This window comes from Dermochelys coriacea, chromosome 7 (genome assembly GCF_009764565.3).
Source record: "Dermochelys coriacea isolate rDerCor1 chromosome 7, rDerCor1.pri.v4, whole genome shotgun sequence".
Lineage (NCBI taxonomy): Eukaryota > Metazoa > Chordata > Testudines > Dermochelyidae > Dermochelys > Dermochelys coriacea.
In genome coordinates this window covers 96177105-96200374 of record NC_050074.1, presented here as the reverse complement: position 1 = coordinate 96200374, position 23270 = coordinate 96177105, and the positions used below count along the sequence as shown (strand labels likewise).

The following is a 23270-nucleotide window of genomic DNA, read 5'->3' as shown; positions in this document are numbered from 1 at the left end:
ACAGTTGATATGTCTGCTATAATTCCATTTGCCATACACTCTCCTCCAGGCGACATAACTGAGAGAAATGCATATGCAGGCAAAATAGGAGTTATAAATTGCAAAGAATTCTTTATGCAGAAACCAGGATGTTAATTATTACTCTGTGGTATGAAGTATGTAGAAATGGCACAATCCTAAAGTATAATATCTGATTAATTTTGCCCTGAATTAAGAATTGTATTTAGATGAGCAACTGTAGTTTTTATTCTCTTGCTCTAGGATTGAAAAATCCCATTGCTGTTTTAGTGTCAGCATCATGATGCAAAACACAATGGAAGTTGCTTCATGTATCAGCATGATAATGCAGAATGCAGACTTGTCTGGCAGAAAAGTCATTTCAGCTGTCAATATGTTAAACTCTATTGGGAGAATAGGCTGAAATGAGATGGAGTGTTGTCATGCTGGAAGATGTTGACGTGTGAAGATGGAAGGTGCTAATTGGTGCTATTAAACTTGTTGCTTGATCTATAAATAATTGCAGAGGTGCTTGAAGTGGTGGCTGTACTAATCAGATGGCAGAGGTTCCATGTGTCCACCCTTTTGGTTTTCTGATTTTCCCCCAAAATCAATAGGGTTCAGGCCATTAATACCTAGAACATTGCCTGAACTGTTGGAATTGAGCGGATGTGGCATTCAAAAGATATTGTGTCACAGACAGACAAACAGTGAAGTGTAGTTGAGTTGACTGTAAGTCCACCACGAGCTCGGCCAAGTGTATATTTACACCCTGAGTCACTGCTGCAATACTTTATAGTTTTATTCCAGTGATTTTAGTGCCAATCCATCAGCATAAAACTGGAGTAACACTGTGGTCACTCAAGCTCTGCCTACTGCATGCACAGCTCAGGAATAGAAGCTTTCGGGACTGAAATAGGTATTCTTTCTAGGCACACATAAAACATCAGCATCTATAATGAATTCTAACATTTTATTCACTAATTTTCTTTATAAATAAAGACACATTTCACTTGTAACCGATATCTAATTCAGAAAGATACTACAGTGATGAGCACTAATAAAAACTGTAAGATACAACAAAGCTGTGTACTGATGCAAGTACATTGGCAAATCTTTTTACGCATTCCTTTCCCATGGTTCAAGGAAATCCAAGCCAAGATGTGCAAAAATTTCTTCTTCGCTTTTGGCTTTGAGAAATATCCTCTGTAAAGGGAGGAGGGGGGAAAGGTTAATATGATCATTTTGATTATTTAAATTAATGTGCTTGCTTTTTGAAACTTAGGCTAGTCATTTTTTGCCTTCTCCATGCTCGCTCCCACCCATAAGCAACTCTTTTTTCCATTACCACATCAATCTGCACAGTGATGACCTCAGAATGTGAGAGATGGTAAGCAGAATGATTCCTTATCTTGCAGAAGTGGAGCCAAACTGCTTGTTGCTTTCAACCCCAGTGACCAGTTTACATCTTTTTGTACTGATTTACATTTCAAGGCTAACTGCATAAAGATTAGGACTTCATTTTTTAAATGAAAGTTAAGGTTTTCCTCCAGGGTGGACTTTCCTAACAAGCTCATCATTGTCATATATAAGAAAATAGCACTATTCTCAAAAGATGTGTTCAAGCCAATTCCACACAGTTATACTAACTATGGGCAAAACTCAGCATGTCAGAGCTTTCCTAATTCCCATATATTCTACAAAGAAATGTCATGTGCCTGGGAAACTGGGCTGGAAATTTTGTGGGACTAGGCAGCTACTGTTAGAATTTTTCCCCAATAAACTTGTTATAGTAACATTCACATTTGATTTCACATATGGGTATTTTATACTGTATTGTAACATGCTGGCACAGAAACCAGGAGCAAGCATTTACTCTTTAAAGAAACAAAACCAGAAAATCTGATGGCTAAATGGTATGGAAAATATTCCCTTTAGTAGTTGTGTGCTGTTTTCATAACTGTGGTGCAACATCAGTTAAAGATACAAAGCTTGCAGTGCAGATGAGCATTAAAATATAATGTGGACCCCATCATTTGGAGGAGTTAGGGCAAGTGTTCAGAGGGTAATCGCTATCACCTGGGAGTGCTGTACAGTTCAGATGTGCTTCAACCAGAATCCCAGATCTGAACAACCTCAAACTTTGGGTCCATTAAGAATCCAGGGCCAGAGTCTCTGGTCCACTAAGTTCACTTTGCAGGGCAAAATGAACTTAAACTGGCTGGAGAAACCTGCAGGAGAATTTCCCCATGTGGGGAAAAGATATGTGGTTCCCATTTCACTGTTTCAAAATTATCGACCTACTAATTTTATCAACCTACAGGTATTTATGTAAAGTTCCCCCAATATGTAGTTGAACCCAGTCCAGGAACCTAAGTCATTTCTCTCTCAGAAAATTACTGCCATGTTGTGTAATAGTGTATAGCATAAAGAACAGGAGGACTTGTGGCACCTTAGAGACTAACAAATTTATTTGAGCATAAGCTTTCGTGAGCTACAGCTCACTTATAGCATGTGTTTAACATTTTTCTGAACTGGCAGCATAAACTCATCTTAATGTGCAAGTATATAGACATTTTAATTAAGATTAATTAGCATTTATTCTCTATTAAATAAATAACAAGTATTTATTCTGTATTAACTATATATAATTTTGAATATAAAGATATTTTTAGAAACTGTGCACAAAATTTTATAGCCAGATATTTTTAAACACACATACCCTTTGTCTGTCTCTACTTCCCTGGTGCAGCATGCCTACACTGGTTCTTACTAGGCATGGGAGCTGCTTGGTTAAGTCATCAATCCAGTTATTTGGGATTCATATTCCACAGTTTTGTTGCTGGGAATGTTTGTGTACCAATTGCACTGCACGATGGATCTGATCCAAAGCCCATTGAAGACAGTGGCAGTCTTTCCACTGGCTTTACCTCTGGCCCTGGTGTAAACAGCTGTAGATCCATTGATTTCAGTAATGCTTCTCCCAGTTTAGATCTGGTACTACGTATATTGATGGTTCATCATTTGTACATAATGGTAACAAAACTTCACAAGGTATATAGAATTGTTTCCTTCTTAACATAACGATGTCTATATGTCTAAGGAGATTTCCATTGCAAGCAAGTCATGTTAAAACTCAAGGGAAGGATTTGGCCCACTGGTTCAGAGATTTCTTTTGCTCCTAATGAAATAAGCTTGACACTCATTTTTGTTATAATAATAATAATAATAATAAGCACGGAGTCCTGATTTTTAATGGGGGGTTTATCCAACCTCCAATTTTTGCATGTGAAGTTTAAGCATACAAAACATCCAAACACTGGCAAGGTGCCCACAGGACACAGAGTTGGAAATCTATTTTCTACCGTATAAATGAGCTGCAATTATCATGCATCAACTTTTAATTGCAAGTTAAAAATTGTATCTGCCTTAACAGAGGCTACTTTTCAAACGCAAGCCCATTATGTTCCATTAAGATTTAAACTACATTTAAAAACTATGTTCTGAAATAAGCGAGAGATATACAAAAAAAGCCTCATTAGAAAAAGATATTCTTTCCCATATGGGACAATGTAGAAATGCCAGAAAAGACAAAATCTAAGAAGACAGCAAAATGAGAGCACCCATAAGTATCCCTTAAATCTCTACCCAATACTATAATGGCATCCCAGATATTTCTTCTCCAGAAAATGATATATTACAACTGAGTTACAAATCATCAGGTGTGCAGCCTTCCAAAACTGCAACACATTTCCAGGCAGCAGCATTACTTTCCAGGGTGCTGCAGTACTTCTGGGAATAACATCAAAAACCTAGTGGCACCTAACCTCCCCCAATGTGGGAGGGTAACCAACTAGGTATTCTGCTTATCATGGTAATTGGAGGGACCCACATTTTCCTAAGCCTACTTGTCTCCTCTCACCCTCTTTATTGAGTTATTTCTAAAGGACAGGATTTTGTCACTCACTTGTGGATAACGGAAGAGAGGAAAACATGAATGGATCATGGCATCTCTGCAGTACTATCTCACAGTAGATTAAGATGATAAAATATTCATTTTTATGTAAATGCTGAGTGTGCTGTGTTTTGGTTGTATAATAAAGATTCTTCACAGTTTAACAAACTGCTAAAATCATCCATTTTTTTTAAAACATCCATGAATCATTGCAGAAACCTGAGATGTGTTCTTAAATGTGTGGCCATCTGTTATGGATGCTCTTTAATGGAAGCACTTCACGTCTTCTGGACCTCAAACTACTCGCCGTTTATGTTGCACAATAGAATCTCACTTTTAATTTTCTTCTCTCACCCTACTAATAAAGATGCTATTTCTGTGATGCTATTTACTCATCTCATTTGCTTGACAGGAATTTTTTAATACAAGGAATTAATGCTGACAACTGTTCTTAGTAGCTACAAACCATGTCTCTAAATGAATCTCTAGTTGGTACCTGCCAACTACTTTAGCTGTATGAGTGGTATTAATGTAAATCATAACTTATTATGCTGCCTCTTTGTGAATCTCTACTGACCTAATACAATGACGCATATTTGATTATTACAATCAGCAATCAACCCTGTTCTTTTCCTTTTTGTTTCTTCCCTACACCTGGGTCTTTTTTTTCCCCACTCCTTTTTGCTCAAAAGTAGTAAATAATGAACTGCCTGTCTTCTTGTGACTTTTTTGCAGCTTCTTACCAATGTTCAACAGAACCAAGCTGCATTCCCAATCATCACCATCAATTAAACTTTCAAAAAACAATGGGATATAGCAGCTGGTATCTCTTGTCTCTTATCCCATCTGATTAATTCTGTTATTCCAATGGATAGAAATATTAAAATCGTGGTTGCAAACATGACCATTAACTATACTTAATGCAGATCATCTGCCTTCCAAATCTTTTCTTGTGTGAATTGCTACTTCTTACTTTTCATTTTGACATTAATGATCAATAAGATCTTTAATAAATTGTGAAGCACTATTTGACGATTTCCTAATTCCTGATTCCCAAAGCTCAATCAGATGTCATGCTATTTTTATCATTACTTTGTTTAAACTAATTTAATTCTATGAAGCCAGCTAGACAAAAACATCAATATCTAAATAAGAATTATAGGATTAGTTAAATAAATCATAGTGGGCATGCTGCTTTTGGGAGTGAGAGGCAATTTTTGCAGAGGGTTGCGTGTATCATTTCAACAACATGAAGAGTTATAAAGCATTCTGGTTCTTTCCAGGTCTGTGGCTCAGACGTTCTTCTCCCACCATTTTACAGAGCACTTTTGTGTGCAACATTAACCATTTTTTGTCCAGTCTCTTGACTAGACCAACACGTATACAGACCTACTAGTTCCTCAGCATGTAAGGGGCAATTCATCCAATATATGTAGAAGGGTAAGATGGTCCAAAGAAAGCAGAGATTGGTGAAAATCATCATGTAGAAAATTTTTACACAAATAAAAAAGGACTTTCTAAAATATGCAAAAGTCTGTAGATACTGTCCAATAGGTCTAGTTTATAAGAATCCCCACAATTTCAGTTATGCTAACCTAGTTAAACCCTTTTACAAAACTTGCACTCTTAAAAAGTAACTTATGCAAGTGTCTAAGGCACAAACATATAGCATTGTCCTTGAATATCTGGCATGAGGTGATTCTTTACCTGGCCTTCTATTTCTAATAGGCTGTAGTCATTGCAAAGACACCCTCACCTATCACCTGTGTCAGGGTAGGTCTATACTATAAAATTAAGTCGAATTTATAAAAGTCGATTTTTTAAAAGCCATTTTATACAGTCGATTGTGTGTGTCCCCACACTAATGCACTAAGCGTATTAAGTCGGCGGAATGCATCCACAGTACCGAGGCTAGCATAGACTTTCGGAGCGTTGCACTGTTGCAGAACCTGCAAAAGCAGGCGAGGAAGCAATGGCAGTGCGGTGACAAGAGTGGTGAGGACATGGACAGACTTCTCTCAAAGCACAGGCCCCAGCAATTTGGCCATCCTGGTGACAATGGGACAGGCTTATGCCATGGAACGCCAATTCTGGGCCCATGAAACAAGCACAGTGGGACCGCACAGTGTTGCGGGTATGGAATGATTCCCAGTAGCTGCGAAACTTTCGCATGCATAAGGGCACTTTCATGGAACTTTGTGACTTGCTTTCCCCTGCCCTGAAGTGCAAGAATACCAAGATGAGAGCAGCCCTCACAGTTGAGAAGCAAGTGGCGATAGCCCTCTGGAAGCATGCAATGCTAGACAGCTACCCGTCAGTCAAGAATCAATTTGGAGTGGGCAAATCTACTATGGGGGCTGCTGTGATGCAAGTAGCCAATGCAATCGCTGAGCTGCTGCTATCAAGGGTAGTGACTGTGGGAAATGTGCAGGTCATAATGGATGGCTTTGCTGCAATGGGATTCCCTAACTGTGGTGGGGCCATAGATAGAACACATATCCCTATCTTGGGACCGGACCACCAGGGCAGCCAGTACGTAAACCGCAAGGGGCACTTTTCAATGACGCTGCAAGCACTGGTGGATCACAAGGGACATTTCACCAGCATCAACGTGGGATGGCCGGGAAAGTTACATGATGCTTGCATCTTCAGGAACTCTGGTCTGTATGAACAGCTGCAGCAAGGGACTTACTTTCCAGACCAGAAAATAACTGTTGGGGATGTTGAAATGCCTATAGTTATCCTTGGGGACCCAGCCTACCCCTTAACGCCATGGCTCATGAAGCCATACACAGGCACCCTGGACAGTAGTCAGGAGCTGCTCAACTATAGGCTGAGCAAGTGCAGAATGGTGGTAGAATGTGCATTTAGACATTTAAAAGTGCGCTGGCGCAGTTTACTGACTCTGTTAGACCTCAGCAAAACCAATATTCCCATTGTTATTGCTGCTTGCTGTGTGCTCCACAATATCCAAGAGAGTAGGGGGGAGATGCTTATGGTGGGGTGGGATGTTGAGGCAAATCGCCTGGCTGCTGATTACATGCAGCCAGACACCAGGGTGGTTAGAAGAGCATAGCAGGGCGTGCTGGGCATCAGAGAAGCTTTGAAAACCAGTTCCATGGCTGACCAGGCTATGGTGCGACAGTCCTTGATGAAAACCTGCCCTTTGGTTCACTCTACTTCCCTGTAAGCCGAACGGCCCTCCCCTCCCCCTTTCAATCACCACTTGCAGAGGCAGTAAAGTAATTGTTGTTTCAAATTCATGCATTCTTTATTAATTCATCACACAAATAGGGGGATAACTGCCAAGGTAGCCTGGGAGGGGTGGTGGAGAAGGGAAGCACAGGGTGGGGTGGTGGATAAGGGGAAAAGGGAAGGACAAGGCCACACTGCACTTCAAAACTTATTGAATACCAGCCTTCTGTTGCTTGGGCAGTCCTCTGGGGTGGAGTAGTTGGGTGCCCGTAGCGCCCCTCCCCCCCACGTTCTTGGGCATCTGGGTGAGGCAGCTATGGAACTTGGGGAGGAGGGCGGTTGGTTACAAAGGGGCTGCAGTGGTGGTCTGTGCCTTTCCTGCACCCCAACCATATGCTAGAGCATAGCAGTTTGATCCTCCAGTAGCCTCAGCATTGCATCCTGCCTCCTTTCATCATGCTGCCGCCACCTTTCCTCTTGATCCCACCACCTCTCCTGTTGCTCCAGCCTCCTGTCCTCATTCATTTTGTGCTTTCGTGGACTCTGCCATTGTCTGCCTCCATGCATTCTGCAGGGCTCTTTCACTTTGGGTAGACTGCATGAGCTCAGAAAACATTTCATTGCGAGTGCAGTTTTTTCACCTTCTTATCTGCACTAGCCTCTGGGATGGAGATGCTAGTCGCAGCGTTGAAACATTTGCAGCTGCGGGAGGGGAAAAAGGGAGATTAAAATTGAAAAAGACACATTGGCCATTTAAAAGGACGGGATGATGTTTTCGGGTTAATGTGCAACACAAACCCAACTAACCCCCCCTACACCCAATTCTCTGGGATGATCACTTCACTTCACCCCACCCCACCCCCACTGCATGGCTAACAGTGGGGATGATTTCTTTTCAGCCACAGGCAAACAGCCCAGCAGGAACGGCCACCTCTGATGTCCCCTTAATAAAATTCCCCTATTTCAACCAGGTGACCATGAATGATATCACTCTCCTGAGGATGGCACAGAGAGATAAAGAATGGATGTTGCTTGAATGCCAGCAAATACCGGGACCACACGCTGCCATGCTTTCTTATGCAATTATTCCAGACTACGTGCTACTGGCCTGCCATGGTAAAGTGTCCTACCGTGGAGGACGCAATAAGGCTGCCCTCCCCAGAAACCTTTTGCAAAGGCTTTGGGAGTACCTCCAAGATAGCTCCATTGAGATGTTGCTGGAGGATTTCCACCCCATTAACAGACTTTTCCAGTAGCTGTACTGGCCACAAATGCATCCCAAGTCTTCAGGGCAAACTAAATCATTAAACACGCTTGCTTTTAAACCATGTATTATATTTGCAAAGGTACACTCACCAGAGGTGCCTTCTCTGCCTTCAAGGTCCGGGAGCCCAGGTTGGAAGGGTATTGGTTGCACGATGATAAACAATTCCTGGCTGTCGGGGAGAATGGTTTCTCTGCTTGCCTGGTGTGTGCCATCATCTTCCTCATCCCCAAAATCCTCATCCCTGTTGCATGAGACTCCCTTGCAGGAGTCTACATAGAGGTGTGGGGTAGTTGTTGGGGCATGCCCTAGAATTGCATGCAGCTCATCATAGAAGCAGCATGTCTGGGGCTCTGACCCCTAGTGGGTGTTTGCCTCTTGGGTTTTTTGTTAGGCTTGCCTGAGCTCCTTAAGTTTCATGCAGCACTGCTGCAGGTCCCTGTGATAGCCTCTGTCCTTCATGCCCTTGGAGATTTTGTCAAATATTTTGGCATTTCGTCTTTTGAAATGGACTTCTGATAGCACAGATTCATCTCCCCATACAGCAATCAGATCCAGTACCTCCTGTTTGGTCCATGCTGGAGCTCTTTTGCGATTCTGGGACTCCATGGTCATCTCTGCTGCTGAGCTCTGCATTGTCACACCATGGTGGCCAAACACAAAATAAAATTCAAAAGTTTGTGGGGCTTTTCCTGTGGCCAGTGCATCAGAGTTGAGAGTGCTGTCCAGAGTGGTCACAATGGAGCACTGTGGGATTGCTCCCAGAGGTCAATACCGTTGAATTGCGTCCACACTAACCCAAATTCGACCCTGTGATGTCGATTTCAGCGCTAATCCCCCCATTGGGGAGAAGTACAGAAATCGATTTTAAGATCTCATTAAGTCAACAAAAATGGCTTCGTTGTGTGGATGGGTGCAGGGTTAAATCGATCTAACACTGTTAAATTTGACCTAAACTCAGTGTAGACTAGGGCTCAGTTAGCATTCAAAATAGACACAAATTCACATATGTTCCATGCAAACCTACCAGTACATCTCACTACTATTATAAATAACTTAGAGTAAAAATACTGAATTGAGCAAATGAGGTAACAGAAAAGGTCATACAAGATAAACATCCCTCACTATAGGACTTTACGTCAGACTGTTTCCCACCTCAGCAGTTCAGGGGTGAGCCTGTATGCCACGACTAAACTCATAAAATACCCATCTAGCACTTACAATTTCATAGCACCCTCAGATATCTAATTAATAAAAGTGGATTTAGTGCTTGCAAAAGATGTCAAACCAACAGCACTGGAAAGTGAGGTCCTCAGAGTAAGCTCTCACACATTCCTCACTTAGGTTCCTTAATCCTGAACATGAGTCATCTGATGGAAAGATCAGCTGCTCATTTTTTCTGTACCCATTATTTAAATAATTGGCTTGTCGTGGGATACTGCTAATGAAGATGATAATGCCATCCATGATGTGGATTAAACCCTAGTTCCTTAGGAAATAGTAAACTAAGACCATAAGCTTGGTTCACATAGGCCACCAAAAAGCCATCACCTCTCATTTTACACTACATATACTGCCCCTCACTACTACCTTTCAATATTATTTGGGAGTCTCATACTTGATTTTGGCGGTATAAGCCAGAGCAAGATCTTTCTCAGAGTGAAGCATCTGGTCCCATACCTCATTTTCCTACCATTAAGGTAGCATTGGCTGTTTAGCTGCTGCAACTATTAGTCCTGGAAAAATGCAATGGGCTCATTATTGGGTTACATTATCCATGGAACCTACAAAATATGGAGAAGGTGGAGGTAGAATGCCAACTGAGATACAAGACCCCTTGAGGCCCTAGGCTTTGAGGCCTATAAAAGATCTGGTTCTCACATACTTTTTTTTAACTGAGCAGATTGTGGAGGAAAAACAGAAAACAAAATATTTTTGAGAATTGTGTAACATAAATTGCAAAGAAAATATGCAATGTTTGGCCTAGCTTTGACTTTTAGGTGTGCATCAGAGAATGCCATGCATGTACTCATTCCAGTCTTCCCTTTGTATCCCCAAATGCTTGTATATTCTGAAATAAACTCTTGTGTATAGCATTCTTAGTGATTTTCTCATTTAAACCTGATTTACACTCAGTAATTTTCATGTAGTGTGGTATGTGACATCCATCTAAATTAAATTAGTACACATTTTCCATTCATTTTAAAATTATTAAAAAGTTAAATTTAATTGACAGTATAATTACTATTTTTACAATATTTTCAATATATTGGATGATAAATACCAGGCTGACAACATACCCATACAGCTCCAGCACTACTTGAGTCGTCACAGTGGGAGTAAACAAGACAGTAACAAATGAATATATAAAAAAATTTACAGACTTTGGAGTCTACTGCTCAGTGTGCCTGGAAATGAGCTATTTTCAAACCAGTTTTGTAGGTGAATTTGTGCTTATGAAAGTGAGGTGACAACAGCACTAGTAAAACCAAGCACAGTGAGAGATACTTATGGTGACCATACGGCCCGTTTTGGCCGGAACAGTCCTTTTTTTAAGCCCGGTCCTGGCCATCCCGACTTTTTTGACAAAACTTTGTCCAATTTGCTCTTGCAAACTGATCGGTTGGCAAGAGCAAATTGGACAAATGCACCACTTTGTTGAAAAAGTGAAGGGACTGGGACCCCTAGTGGTGTGGGGGCTTTGGGCTGGCCCATGGGGTGTCCCATTTTCCCTTTTGGAAAACATGGTCACCTTAGTATACTATAATGCAGCTCAAATGTATCTTGCACAGCAATTTGCACACCCTCTGTCACTTTACTAGGGATATATCTTCCAAGGTACTATGTCAGTTTGGTCCATTTACAATATCTATTCAGAAAGAAACAAAGACCTTGCAGTCTTTGAGATTTGAAACTACTTATCCAGATGTGAAAGGCCTTCGCATTAAATGGTAAGTTACAGGAGTAACACACTGACATCTTCAAAGATCTACAATTTAAATATTAGACCATGATTGATTGGTTAGAGCAAAAGTGCAAGGCTGTTCGGTTATTTGTTCTCTCTCTGCCCTCCCTTGTCCAAATAGCATCCTCACCACTGACAGAAATATAAATATCTAGAAATTATCTTTTCACTCACTGCAATTCTCATTTAAAAGTAGTAGGGCTACATGAACCAAAGCACAGTCATCTGGTGGAATCAATCAAGATGTCCTAATAAAAACTGAAGTCTGGGAACTGGAGTAATTGTAGATTGTTGTCTGAAAACATCAGCTCAATGTGCAGCGGCAGTCAAAAAAGCTTACAGAATGTTAGGAACCATTAGGAAAGAAATAGATAATAAGACAGAAAATATCATAAAGCCACTGTATAAAGTCCATGGTATGCCCACACCTTGAATACTGCATGCAGTTCTGGTCACCTCAGCTCAAAAAAAGATGCATTGAAATGGAAAAAGTACAGAGAAGGGCAACAAAAATGATTAGGGAGTATGGAACTGCTTCCATATGAAGAAAGACTAAAAAGACTGTTCAGCTTAGAAAAGAGACAACTAATAGCAGATATGAGAAGAGGTCTATAAAATCATGAATGGTGTGGAGGAAGTGAATAAGGAAATTTTATTTACCCCTTTACATAACACAAGAACCAGTCACCCAATAAAAGTAACAGGCAGCAGGTTTAAACAAACATAAGGAAGTACTTATTTACGTATGGCACAGTCAACCTGGGAACTCAGTGCCATGGGATGTTGTGAAGGCAAAAGTATAATGGGTTAAAAAAATTAGATAAGTTCATGAAGGATAGGTCCATCAATGGCTATTAGCCTACATGGTCAGGGATGCAACCCCATGCTCTTGGAGTCCTGAAACCTCTGACTGCCAGAAGCTGAAATTGGACACTAGGGGATCAATGGATAATTGCCCTGTTCTGTTAATTCCCTCTTTGAAGCATCTGGCACTGTACACTGTCATAACACAGGATACTGGGCTAGATGGACCACTGGTCTGACCCAGTATGGCCGTTTTTATGACTATGGATGCAGAAAAACAAGTGGAGCATTATTATTATACTAATCAAATGGAAACCTAAGTAATTGCCAAGGGTAAACAATACCAAAGGCTAAAAAGAGAGCTAAAATGGCCAGTTTCCTACAATCATAGTCTAATTGTCAAAGTAATATACTAAACTCATTTCAGCACATACCAAATTAAGTATTCAAATGTGAGATATATTTGCTGTAGAAAGGATCACAGTAAAATAACTAACTTGTTAGGGCACCAGCTTATTTCTCATCTGAATGTTCTTTTTTCACTTTTGAAATACATTAGGATGTAAGATCAAACTTTCCAGTCAGAAAAAAAAAAGATTTTGAAGGTCCCAGTCAAATTGTATGATGTCTGACTGGCAGACATTTCTGACCTGACCAAATGTTCATTGTAACTGGCAAGTACTCATAGGCTGAGGATTTTTTTTTTTTAAGGTAAGTAAGATGAACTAACGGAAATGTGGTAAAACCACAAACATAAGTACTGTGGATGGATGCAGTATCGATGTTATAAATATTGATCACGTTTAACCGACTTTTCAGTTGCCTCTGCCAACTAAGTCATCTTCACCAAGACCACTGATGAAGCACGCTGCTGAGTGTAGATTACACTAACATTCTAGATCTCTGAGGAGCCATTTTAATTACAAAAGGCTTCCCTTTTTCTCCAAAATATGGCATTTTCCTAAAATCATTCTGGTCCCAGGATGAAGATTACTCCATCTCAAATTTTCCCCTTGTTGCATCTCTCCCTACTTCCATTTGCCCCTTCCCCACCCTCATACTAGTATCTCCTTCCCTCTCCTGCCTTCTGAGAGTCTCTCATTTCCTAGATCCTGTTATTTCTATCTTGCTATCTCTGCAGTCCTTCCACAGCTCTTTTTTTCTCCTCTGCAAGGCTCCCATATATCTCTCCATTTCAGTGTTGCAGTTGGTTTTATTTTCAAATTAAAATGTACTTAGATACATTTGTATTAGTCGAGAAGGAGTCATCTACCTTCCCAATAAATATCTTTCACTTGCTGATGTGTTCATCTATGTTAATGTGCAAACACTCTTGATGAGCTAAAACACTGAACAGTGAAGAAGGGCTGATTTTTACACAGGATAAAAATTCTTTTCTTTCACTTACACTAAAAAAATCATTCTGATAAAAGATTAACTTGATACTTGAACAGTGTGTGCAAGTCTCAGACTGCACCTATGAATTCTTTACTTGATATGGAGATTTTTAAAAATATATTTAAATTGTGTAATTACTTTCAGACCATGCACACCCACACCGCTGAGTATCACCTCAAAGGAATTCAGGTTTTCGACTAAAATATTCTATTATATTGCAGGAAAAATATTTGGAAAAAAGTTTGTCTTCAAAAAAAAAGCATCGAAGTCTTTATGTTCTGTTATAGCTGTTCTGGTATTTTTAAAAATTTGCTGCAGCTCTCTTCAGTGTATCCAGTAATTACATTTTACCAAGCTCAGAGAAGGGTTATGGCAACAACAAAGTGGCTGCCTCAGACCACTTAACATCTGTAAAAATCTTAGATATATCAATAATGGACATAAGAAAGTAAGCTTGAACAGGTGCAAGAGTCACCATTATCAGTGTACTTATCTGAAAGAACAAAGAAGACAGCCACTGTCAACGTTTTTCTAAAAAGGTAACTGCTGTTCATAGATTTTTTTGCTTGATGTATTGTTATTAAATGTAATATGTGACATTAGCCTAAAGCAATTTCTTCTAACCCACAAAAGATTGAGAAAGAAATAAACAGTCTCTCAAAAGCCTGAACTTAGTCCCTTTTTCATTTATCAGACTTTCAAGGAAGAGAGTATATTGGGCTTACATATCTGTGTTTTTGCAGAATTTGATAAGATTTGCTGGAGGGTAAAAGTTAAAAAGTCCAAGAAACAGACACTTTTCGATTATCTTAGGAGTTAATAAAATTGGGTGAAAAGTTTCATATATAAAATTAAAACCAGCATCCTTTTGGCCCCCTTTATGTGGGGGAAAAATCATTTGAGGGTTCCATTTTGCTGGGAGGATTTTTGCCTACCAGAAATTAGAAGCAGTTCTTGGATACAAACCTAATATGTGTGTGTGCGCGCGCGTGCGCGCGCACGCGCGCGCATGCCAGTTATCCTAATGCAATTCCAGTTATTTCATATTTTGAGAGCCAAATGAATGTTCCCATGATTGACAATATACAAATCAACTAGGCAGAGAGAAATAGAGGACGGTAAAAACAATATGCCACAGAGCAGTGAAAAATGCTCTCTCATGTAGAAGTTATGTTTTGGGAGCTGGAAGGGAAGAGATCTTGATTTCTGTGTCTTTCTTTTTGGAGAAAGAATCACAAGTGGAGCACGATGAAGGATGGCTTCAAGAACAACAGTGAGAATGGAACTGTTATAATTTAGTTGCCTACCATGGACAAGACTGTAGCAAGAGATATATAAGGGGAGGTCACACAAGAAAATGAGAAAAAGTTTGTACATGCATTTGGCTTTACAAAACTGTAGATCGGGGGCAGTCAATTATTTTTTTTTGCCAAGGTCCAAATTTCTTGGTAAAGGTATAGTCAAGGTCCAGACTCCGGGGAAGAAAATAAAAAACAAAAACAAACACAAAAAGTAGTAAATAAAAAGATTTTGTGGTCCATTCAAAAACATCTGGTGGTCCGGATTTGGCCCACAGTCTGCCTGTTGACTATCCCTGCTGTAGACCCTCACTTGGAACAACCAAATAAAAAAAATGACATTTTCAACATTCCTTGCTTTAAACTATACGTGAATATTTTTAAATTCCTATTCCAATTTTTTGAAGTACAATCAGGCTGCTTTTCTAGTCATACAAACTTCGTCAGCCTAAAAAATTACAGCAAAAAATAAATAAATGACCCACGAGAAGGTATCAATACTTGCCATTGTGTCCAGTGGTGAAAAAATTCCCAGAAGAGATGAGATAACACCAAACTGTTAAAAATACATGACATGATGTGATCACAGATTGCTGTACTCCTTGTAAATACTTTTCAAAGGGAAGCCAAAAATTACACTGCCACCTATGTTTTGTCATTGCAAAATAATTAAAAGCCAATTAACTGGGAAAAATGTGAAAGCCTTTTTCTTTAGACTGCAGTGAACTGCATAGCCTTTTCGTGAACCCTGGCAAACGAGCCACCTGAAAGCCTGCAAGCAGACTTCTGCTGTTCACCTCGGAGGCCTGTTCCGCATCAGAAGCCCCCATTAGGCTCACAACCAAGCACAAGCATGAAAACCATTAAACACTGAGGTGACAGAAAAGCCAACCTCTGGCAAGAATGGTGTTCCTTCAAAAAAAAAAAATGGTAATGTTCCAAGCCAGACCAATGCATAGAGCTGACTAGAAGGCTTTAGATATGAGGAGGCAAGCACTACTGTCAAACGGATCTCTCTCTCAGGTACTCCTTCAGAATCAAAGGAAGGATGGAGAGAATATATGTTCAATATCAGCTGCACACACTTCCCCTTCCCAAGAAGGGTCATTTGGAACAGAGGCAATCAGGCTATATGGACTGAGTGATAAAATGTTAACCAAAGTCCACGGCAAAAATAATGGGACATTCCATCCGATGAAGTGAGCTGTAGCTCACGAAAGCTTATGCTCTAATAAATTTGTTAGTCTCTAAGGTGCCACAAGTACTCCTTTTCTTTTTGCAAATACAGACTAACACGGCTGCTACTCTGAAACCTATTCCATTTATTGACATTCAAGTTATACGAGTTTTAAAATAGCACTTTGAAATGATTTTCTTGTTCACTATTGATTTCAATTAAATTTATCCTAGACTCAGGAGCCTGGGGAACTTGGTTTCCCTGCTCCCCCCAAAAAGCACTTACGAAAACAGCACTAATGAAAAGTTCAAAAAGCAAGAACATTAGTAAGAGAACACAATAGGAAAAAATTTGGACTGAGGAGGGCAGTACTGGGGAACAGATTAGATATAAACTCAGTACACAGCTGTGGCAAAAAAAGTAAACTATATGTAACTGCCCCATAGACATATCCCAGTAAAGCAAGCATAAAGAGGTAGTAATTTTTCTATACATACACACACACACACACACACACACACACACACACACCCCAGATTTTACTGTACTGGGAATGATTATTGTCCTCTAGTGTGTTGCTATGTCATTTCACAAGCAAGTGAAACACAGATAATGAGCTGGGAAGATAAGACTAAAGAAAATAGAGAAGATAGCCTAACTTCAAAAGATTTAGAGGTTCAGTTAGATGCTTCCCCAACTCCTTGGCTCAGCAATCTATAAGATCAGGCTAGAATCTCATCAGACTGGACATTCACAGCATTTCAGCATGTCTACCTCTGCTTTCAGCTGAAATCAAGAAATGAAGGGGTGCACACAATAAATGATGGGGAGGGAAATAGAGGAAGGATAGCCAAACTTCTTCACATCTCAGGAAGGGTTCTGTTACAGATTGGACAGAAGATGCACATTCTATCCGATTGTCAAGTATCAGAGGGGTAGCCGTGTTAATCTGTATCCACAAAAACAACAAGGAGTCCGGTCTTTAAGGTGCCACCGGACTCCTCATTGATTCTATCTGTTTGGGTTCATTAGCCCTAGAAGAAAGGGTTACATGTATGGTTCAACTCTGCAAGGGGAGTAAAAATAGCATTGTGGGATTGTAAGCTTATTGTATCTCAATCTCTTCCAGCTCCAATATGCTCACTCCACAAGACGTGTTTTCTCTTACACAGAGCTCTTCTTCAGTCTGGGAAGTAAGCCCTAACACTAGTCTCTATCTCCAACAGAAGTTGGTCCAATAAATGACATTACCTCACCTTGTCTCTCTATTATCCTGGGACAAACACAAACACTGCATACATCCCTAAAGAGTCATTCTGGGATCCAAAAATCAAGCTGAGTTTTGCATCTTGCAAGTCATCACCAATATTCTGCAGAGCAAACAGTGCCCTTGCTGACATCTGTGAATTGTTAACTAAGCCATGAGCTGCACCTGTGCAACTGCTCTGAAGGTTCTAACATACATAGCTTAAAGAAACCACATGAGAGCAATGTATGAAAACTGTAAAATACTAGAAAGTAAATGATATAAAGAAGGGGAAGGCTGTGTTGAACATGTATCTCAGTAAGTTTATATTTTCCTAACCCAAAGGGCAGTACATTTGGATAAGAATAAGGATACATTTCCTGATATTATCATGAACATTTGTTTATGGCTCCCTCATGTGTAACTGGAGAGCTTAGAGAGGAACTGACCCTCTCTGGAGCACATTCTTTTCACTAAAAGAAAAGGAGGACTTGTGGCACCTTAGAGACTAACACATTTATTTGAGCATAAGCTTTCGTGAGCTACAGCTCACTTCATCGGATCCATTCAGTGGAAAATACAGTGGGGGATTTATATACATAGAGATCATGAAACAATGTATATTACCATACACACTGTAACGGAGTGATCACTTAAGGTGAACTATTACCAGCAGGTCAGTGGGAGGGGAAAAAAAAAAAACCTTTTGTAGTGATAATCAAGGTGGGCCATTTCCAGCAGTTGACAAGAACGTCTGAGAAACAACCTCAGCCTGGACCAGTCCACACAAGAGATCCACTTCCTGGACCAGAGAGTCCACATGGTCACATAAACACCACCCTATACCGCAAACCTACTGACCGCTATTCTTACCTACATGCCTCCAGCTTTCATCCAGACCATACCACACGATCCATTGTCTACAGCCAAGCTCTATGATATAACCGCATTTGCTCCAACCCCTCAGACAGAGACAAACACCTACAAGACCTCTATCATGCATTCCTACAACTACAATACCCACCTGCTGAAGTGAAGAAACAGATTGTCAGGGCCAGAAGAGTACCCAGAAGTCACCTACTACAGGACAGGCCCAACAAAGAAAATAACAGAACGCCACTAGCCATCACCTTCAGCCCCTAACTAAAACCTCTCCAACGCATCATCAAGGATCTACAACCTATCCTGAAGGACGACCCATCACTCTCACAGATCTTGGGAGACAGGCCAGTCTTTGCTTACAGACAGCCCCCCAACCTGAAGCAAATACTCACTAGCAACCACACACCACACAACAGAACCACTAACCCAGGAACCTATCCTTGCAGCAAAGCCAGTTGCCAACTGTGTCCACATATCTATTCAGGGGACACCATCATAGGGCCTAATCACATCAGCCACACCATCAGAGACTCATTCACCTGCATATCTACCAATGTGATATATGCCATCATGTGCCAGCAATGCCCCTCTGCCATGTACATTGGTCAAACTGGACAGTCTCTATGTAAAAGAATAAATGGACACAAATCAGACGTCAAGAATTATAACATTCAAAAACCAGTAGGAGAACACTTCAGTCTCTCTGGTCACTCAATTACAGACCTAAAAGTGGCAATACTTCAACAAAAAAACTTCAGAAACAGACTCCAATGAGAGACTGCTGAATTGGAATTAATTTGCAAACTGGATACAATTAACTTAGGCTTGAATAGAGACTGGGAGTGGATGGGTCATTACACAAAGTAAAACTATTTCTCCATGTTTACCCCCCTTCCCTCCACTGTTTCTCAGATGTTCTTAACTGCTGAAAATGGCCCTCCTTGATTATCACTACAAAAGGTTTCCTCCCTCCACCGCTCTCCTGCTGGTAATAGCTCACCTTAAGTGATCACTCGGGTTACAGTGTGTATGGTAATACCCATTGTTTCATGTTCTCTATGTATATAAATCTCCCCACTGTATTTTCCACTGAATGCATCCGATGAAGTGAGCTGTAGCTCACGAAAGCTTATGCTCAAATAAATTTGTTAGTCTCTAAGGTGCCACAAGTCCTCCTTTTCTTTTTGCGAATACAGACTAACACACTGCTACTCTGAAACCTGTCATTCTTTTCACTGATTCCCTGGATATGCAGCTCCATGTTGCCTTCTACTTAAACCAGAGCCTATCAGGCATAATTTGAACCCTAGACTATAATGCTCCTTGAGGCAGAGTCTTGGATTTCATTCTATGTTAAGGTGCTAGGTATCTGTACAAACCTTTAATAATAACATACTGAAGAGGGGCCTAATCCTACCATCCATAATCAGATAACATTCCCACCGACTTCTATGGCAGGTTTTGGTCATAGAAACACATGGTTGGTCATGATGACCTACCAAGTCCCTTTATGTCTATGACTATTTTCTTCCAGAAAATGGTTGTGAGATCTCCTCTATCTCTATTGTTCAGATATTCTTAGAGTTGAAGGTTGAACTTTGGAAACACTACTCATGTAACCAACTACCACCTCTCCTTTTGTCTTTAAGATATTGTAGCTTTGTGATGGAAAACAAAGTTAAGTTTGACACAGTTTTACTCATTGCATATGACAAAGTTATGTAAAGCAATTATAGAAAAGTGCCTCCCAACTTTCCACAAAGTGCAAGTTTTAACAGCACTTTCTGCAAGTCATTATTGTTATAAAATGGTGGTTAAAACTTTGTGACAATTGGCTAAATCCTCCTCTTCAGGTGTGACTGTAACAAATATCTTCATAATCAGAACCTTCTTCAGGGAAGTAAATGACTCATTCCTTTATCAAACCATAGATATGTTGGCAATAACAGAAAAAAACCCTGAATGAAAAATAAAGCTCCATAAAATGATCATCAATGAAAACTAGACAATAAATTAATCTTATTCAGCAATTACCTCCCATGGTAGAAAAACTGGAATTAATAAAATGGAAAGCAGACCTCTAAGAAATAGAGTTGGTTGGGAACTTTTCAATTAATTTTTTTTTAAATCAAAAAATGTCTATTTGTCTGAACCAAATCTTTTCACCGAAACACAGAGTCTTCAGAAAAAACTTTAGTCAAGAAGGTTTTTCAGATCCAGGACGGACGATTTGGTCAAAACCAGAGACCCACCCCAGAATAACCAATAGCCCAGTGACTAGGGCACTCACCCAGGTTCTGGGAAACACAGCTTCAATTCCTTGGTTTGTATTAGGCACAGCAGGTTTCCCACATCCCAAGTGAGTGCTTTAACCACTGGACTATTAACTGTTCTGAAATATTTATCTTACCCTCTCATTTTTTCATGAAAAGTTTCAAAAGGTGTCAGTTTTGTTCTGCCCTGGAATGAAAACAAATATTGAAAGCTCAAAATGTTTTATGAAACATTAATTCTGGTTTTCTGGCCAGCCCTACTAAGGACCAGAGTTTGCCACCCTTACTCACCCTGAGTAGAACTATACCATACTCCACTAATAGTTCAGGAGACTACCTTCACAGTAAGATATTGCTTAGTGAGAAATATGTGCCAAGATCAGGCCCTAAACGATTATTAAATGTGAGTTTTCATTAACAAACATCTTTAATTCTGAAGCTTACATACCTTTATGAATAATGAGGCCATCATGAGTACACACAATTCCATGATAATTATAGACTATAACTACCACAGCACTAATTGTGTTATGTGAAGTATTTCATTAAGTGCAATAGTAATATCCCACTGCACTGTCCATTCTCTCTTTGATAATATAACAATTTTCACTGGCAAAATCACCAAAAGTGCCCTTGACATGATGTTATGCTAGGAATGTAAATTTCATGTTTAACTAATATTTTTGTAGTAATAGTCACATCACTGTGCCTGCTTAAATAAGAACTAATCTATTTCTAATCTAGCTACAAATAAGATGACAAATAAGTCAGAGGGGAAAAATGACTCTTTGAAATGACATTATAACAAACCATGATTGAAAAAACAGTATTGCAAGCATTACCCATTGACTCAATGCCCACAGGCAAAATCATGTGTAATGGTATTGATGCAAAATTCTGCAGTGGGAGTTATTCTCATAATTCTAAGCATGAATAAATTTTGAAAGTCAGAGAAACTGGTATGATAAATTCTCATTTCATTTTTACCATTGGACATGTCCTCTACTCTTAATCAGAAATTAAACTACAGCTGAAAGTTTTTGTCCAGGGCTATAGTAACAGATTTGTTAGTATTAAATCTCTGAATAATCACAGGAAGTAGTTTCACTGTGTAAAATAGATCAATCATGCTAATATTGGAACATACCAGGTACTTGTCCTGTTACTGCATCTTAAAATCCAGATTAACAAAACATCTGCAGGCCTCAAGTGTCAGCTCTCCTCCCCTTCATATGTGTGCAACAGTACACATTATTTGTGCCTACATATAATACTTTGTACTTGTAGCGAAAGAGAAATAAAGACTGAATACCAGTTTAAAAGGCTGTTGAACACTCTTGGCATTTAACATTTGAAAAATAATATACCAAGAGTAAATTAATACTATCCATGGAATTTGCATGAAATTTTGTTTGAAAACAATCAAGTGTTATGTACTGAATAAAAAAATCCTGCATAAAATCAAAATATTGATACCATATATAAGGCTGGTTTTAACATAAGGAAAAAAAATTGATGTCCACCTCTTTGTGCTTTCACAATTAAAAACGCTGTATGACAAATGCAGAAAGCCAATTATGAATTAGCACCTGGAGGAGGAGGAGGAGAACTTTTTAAAGTTTCATTTGTGGGCATACAAAGAGGAAAGGGAACTTGTAAATTCCCAGTAGACACTCATGGGTAAGTTTTAGCTTGTTGAATAAAGAACTGTTGTACAGGAGGAATACAATTTCCATTAAAAATATCAGGACTTGTGCACCTTCATCCCCATATAGTTCTCTGACAATCTATTCTTTGTCACAAAGGCATTGAATTTATAATCGAGGATTAATTGGTCTTTCAATTTTGTTTTATTTTTGTTTTGCCTGAAGAACATAATATTTACAGTAGCCCCACTTTGTCAAATACTGTTAGGCTGACCTTTTTGTTTTAATAAAGTCTCCTCTGAATGACTAACAAGAGAAAGCTATGTGGATGTCTGGATTTTATGCAGTATAGCTCTGCTCAGTTTATATTATTATATATTTAAGTAAGCATACAAATCAAGTAATTGAAGTGGGGCACCACAAAATTAGCACTAGAAGTTAGCATTAGTAATGAAAAATAGTAAAAATGTTTGGGATGAGCAGATATTTACACAACTTGAAAGCTATTTCCTTTCAGTATTAACCCAGGATTCATTGTGCTATTCAGAAAACATACCAGGCAAAGGAGACCAGGGTTAGGTTGCACATTTGTATTTTGTGTTGGACATGCAGTCAGTTGTTTGTTATAAAGGGATAAATGCCTAAAATACTGTTTACACAATAACTTGATTAGTTTTGTATGCAAGTGGATTTACAAATTGGCTTTGTAAATGTGACTCATCACATGTGATTTACTAAACATTTAAACTAACAAGAGAACATTGTTTAAATGGCACTTATATGGTAGAAAATGCATGATTTTTTTTATCTACCTGCAAGAAAAAAAATCAATCAGATTTTAGTTCTTAAATTTCTAAAACATACCAGGTGCAAAGAAAAACTAATCCCCAGAGTCACATGTGTAATTGCTATTTTGCCAAAAGAAATAAAAGAATTAGAAGCATTTAGTAAATGAAAGTATGTGCATTTGTTTACAATGATTCAGTGTTCACATAAAGAAAAGGAGTACTTGTGGCACCTTAGAGACTAACAAATTTATTAGAGCATAAGCTTTCGTGAGCTACAGCTCACTTCATCGGATGCATTCCGAATACAGACTAACACGGCTGCTACTCTGAAACCAGTGTTCACATAGTCATTGCTACAATTGAACAACACTGATCACATTGG

The 23270-nt window shown here is 39.4% G+C and overlaps 1 protein-coding gene across 1 annotated transcript in view; it reads right to left on the bottom strand.

Annotated features, from left to right (window-relative positions):
• Window positions 1-956: 956 nt before the first annotated feature.
• DNTT (DNA nucleotidylexotransferase) overlaps window positions 957-23270 on the bottom strand; it is a 149733-nt gene continuing 127419 nt past the window's right edge. The window contains exon 11 of the mRNA XM_043518301.1: window positions 957-1203. Within this exon, the coding sequence (XP_043374236.1) occupies window positions 1117-1203 (87 nt within the window). The 3' untranslated portion in view covers window positions 957-1116. The remainder of the gene's footprint in view (window positions 1204-23270) is intronic.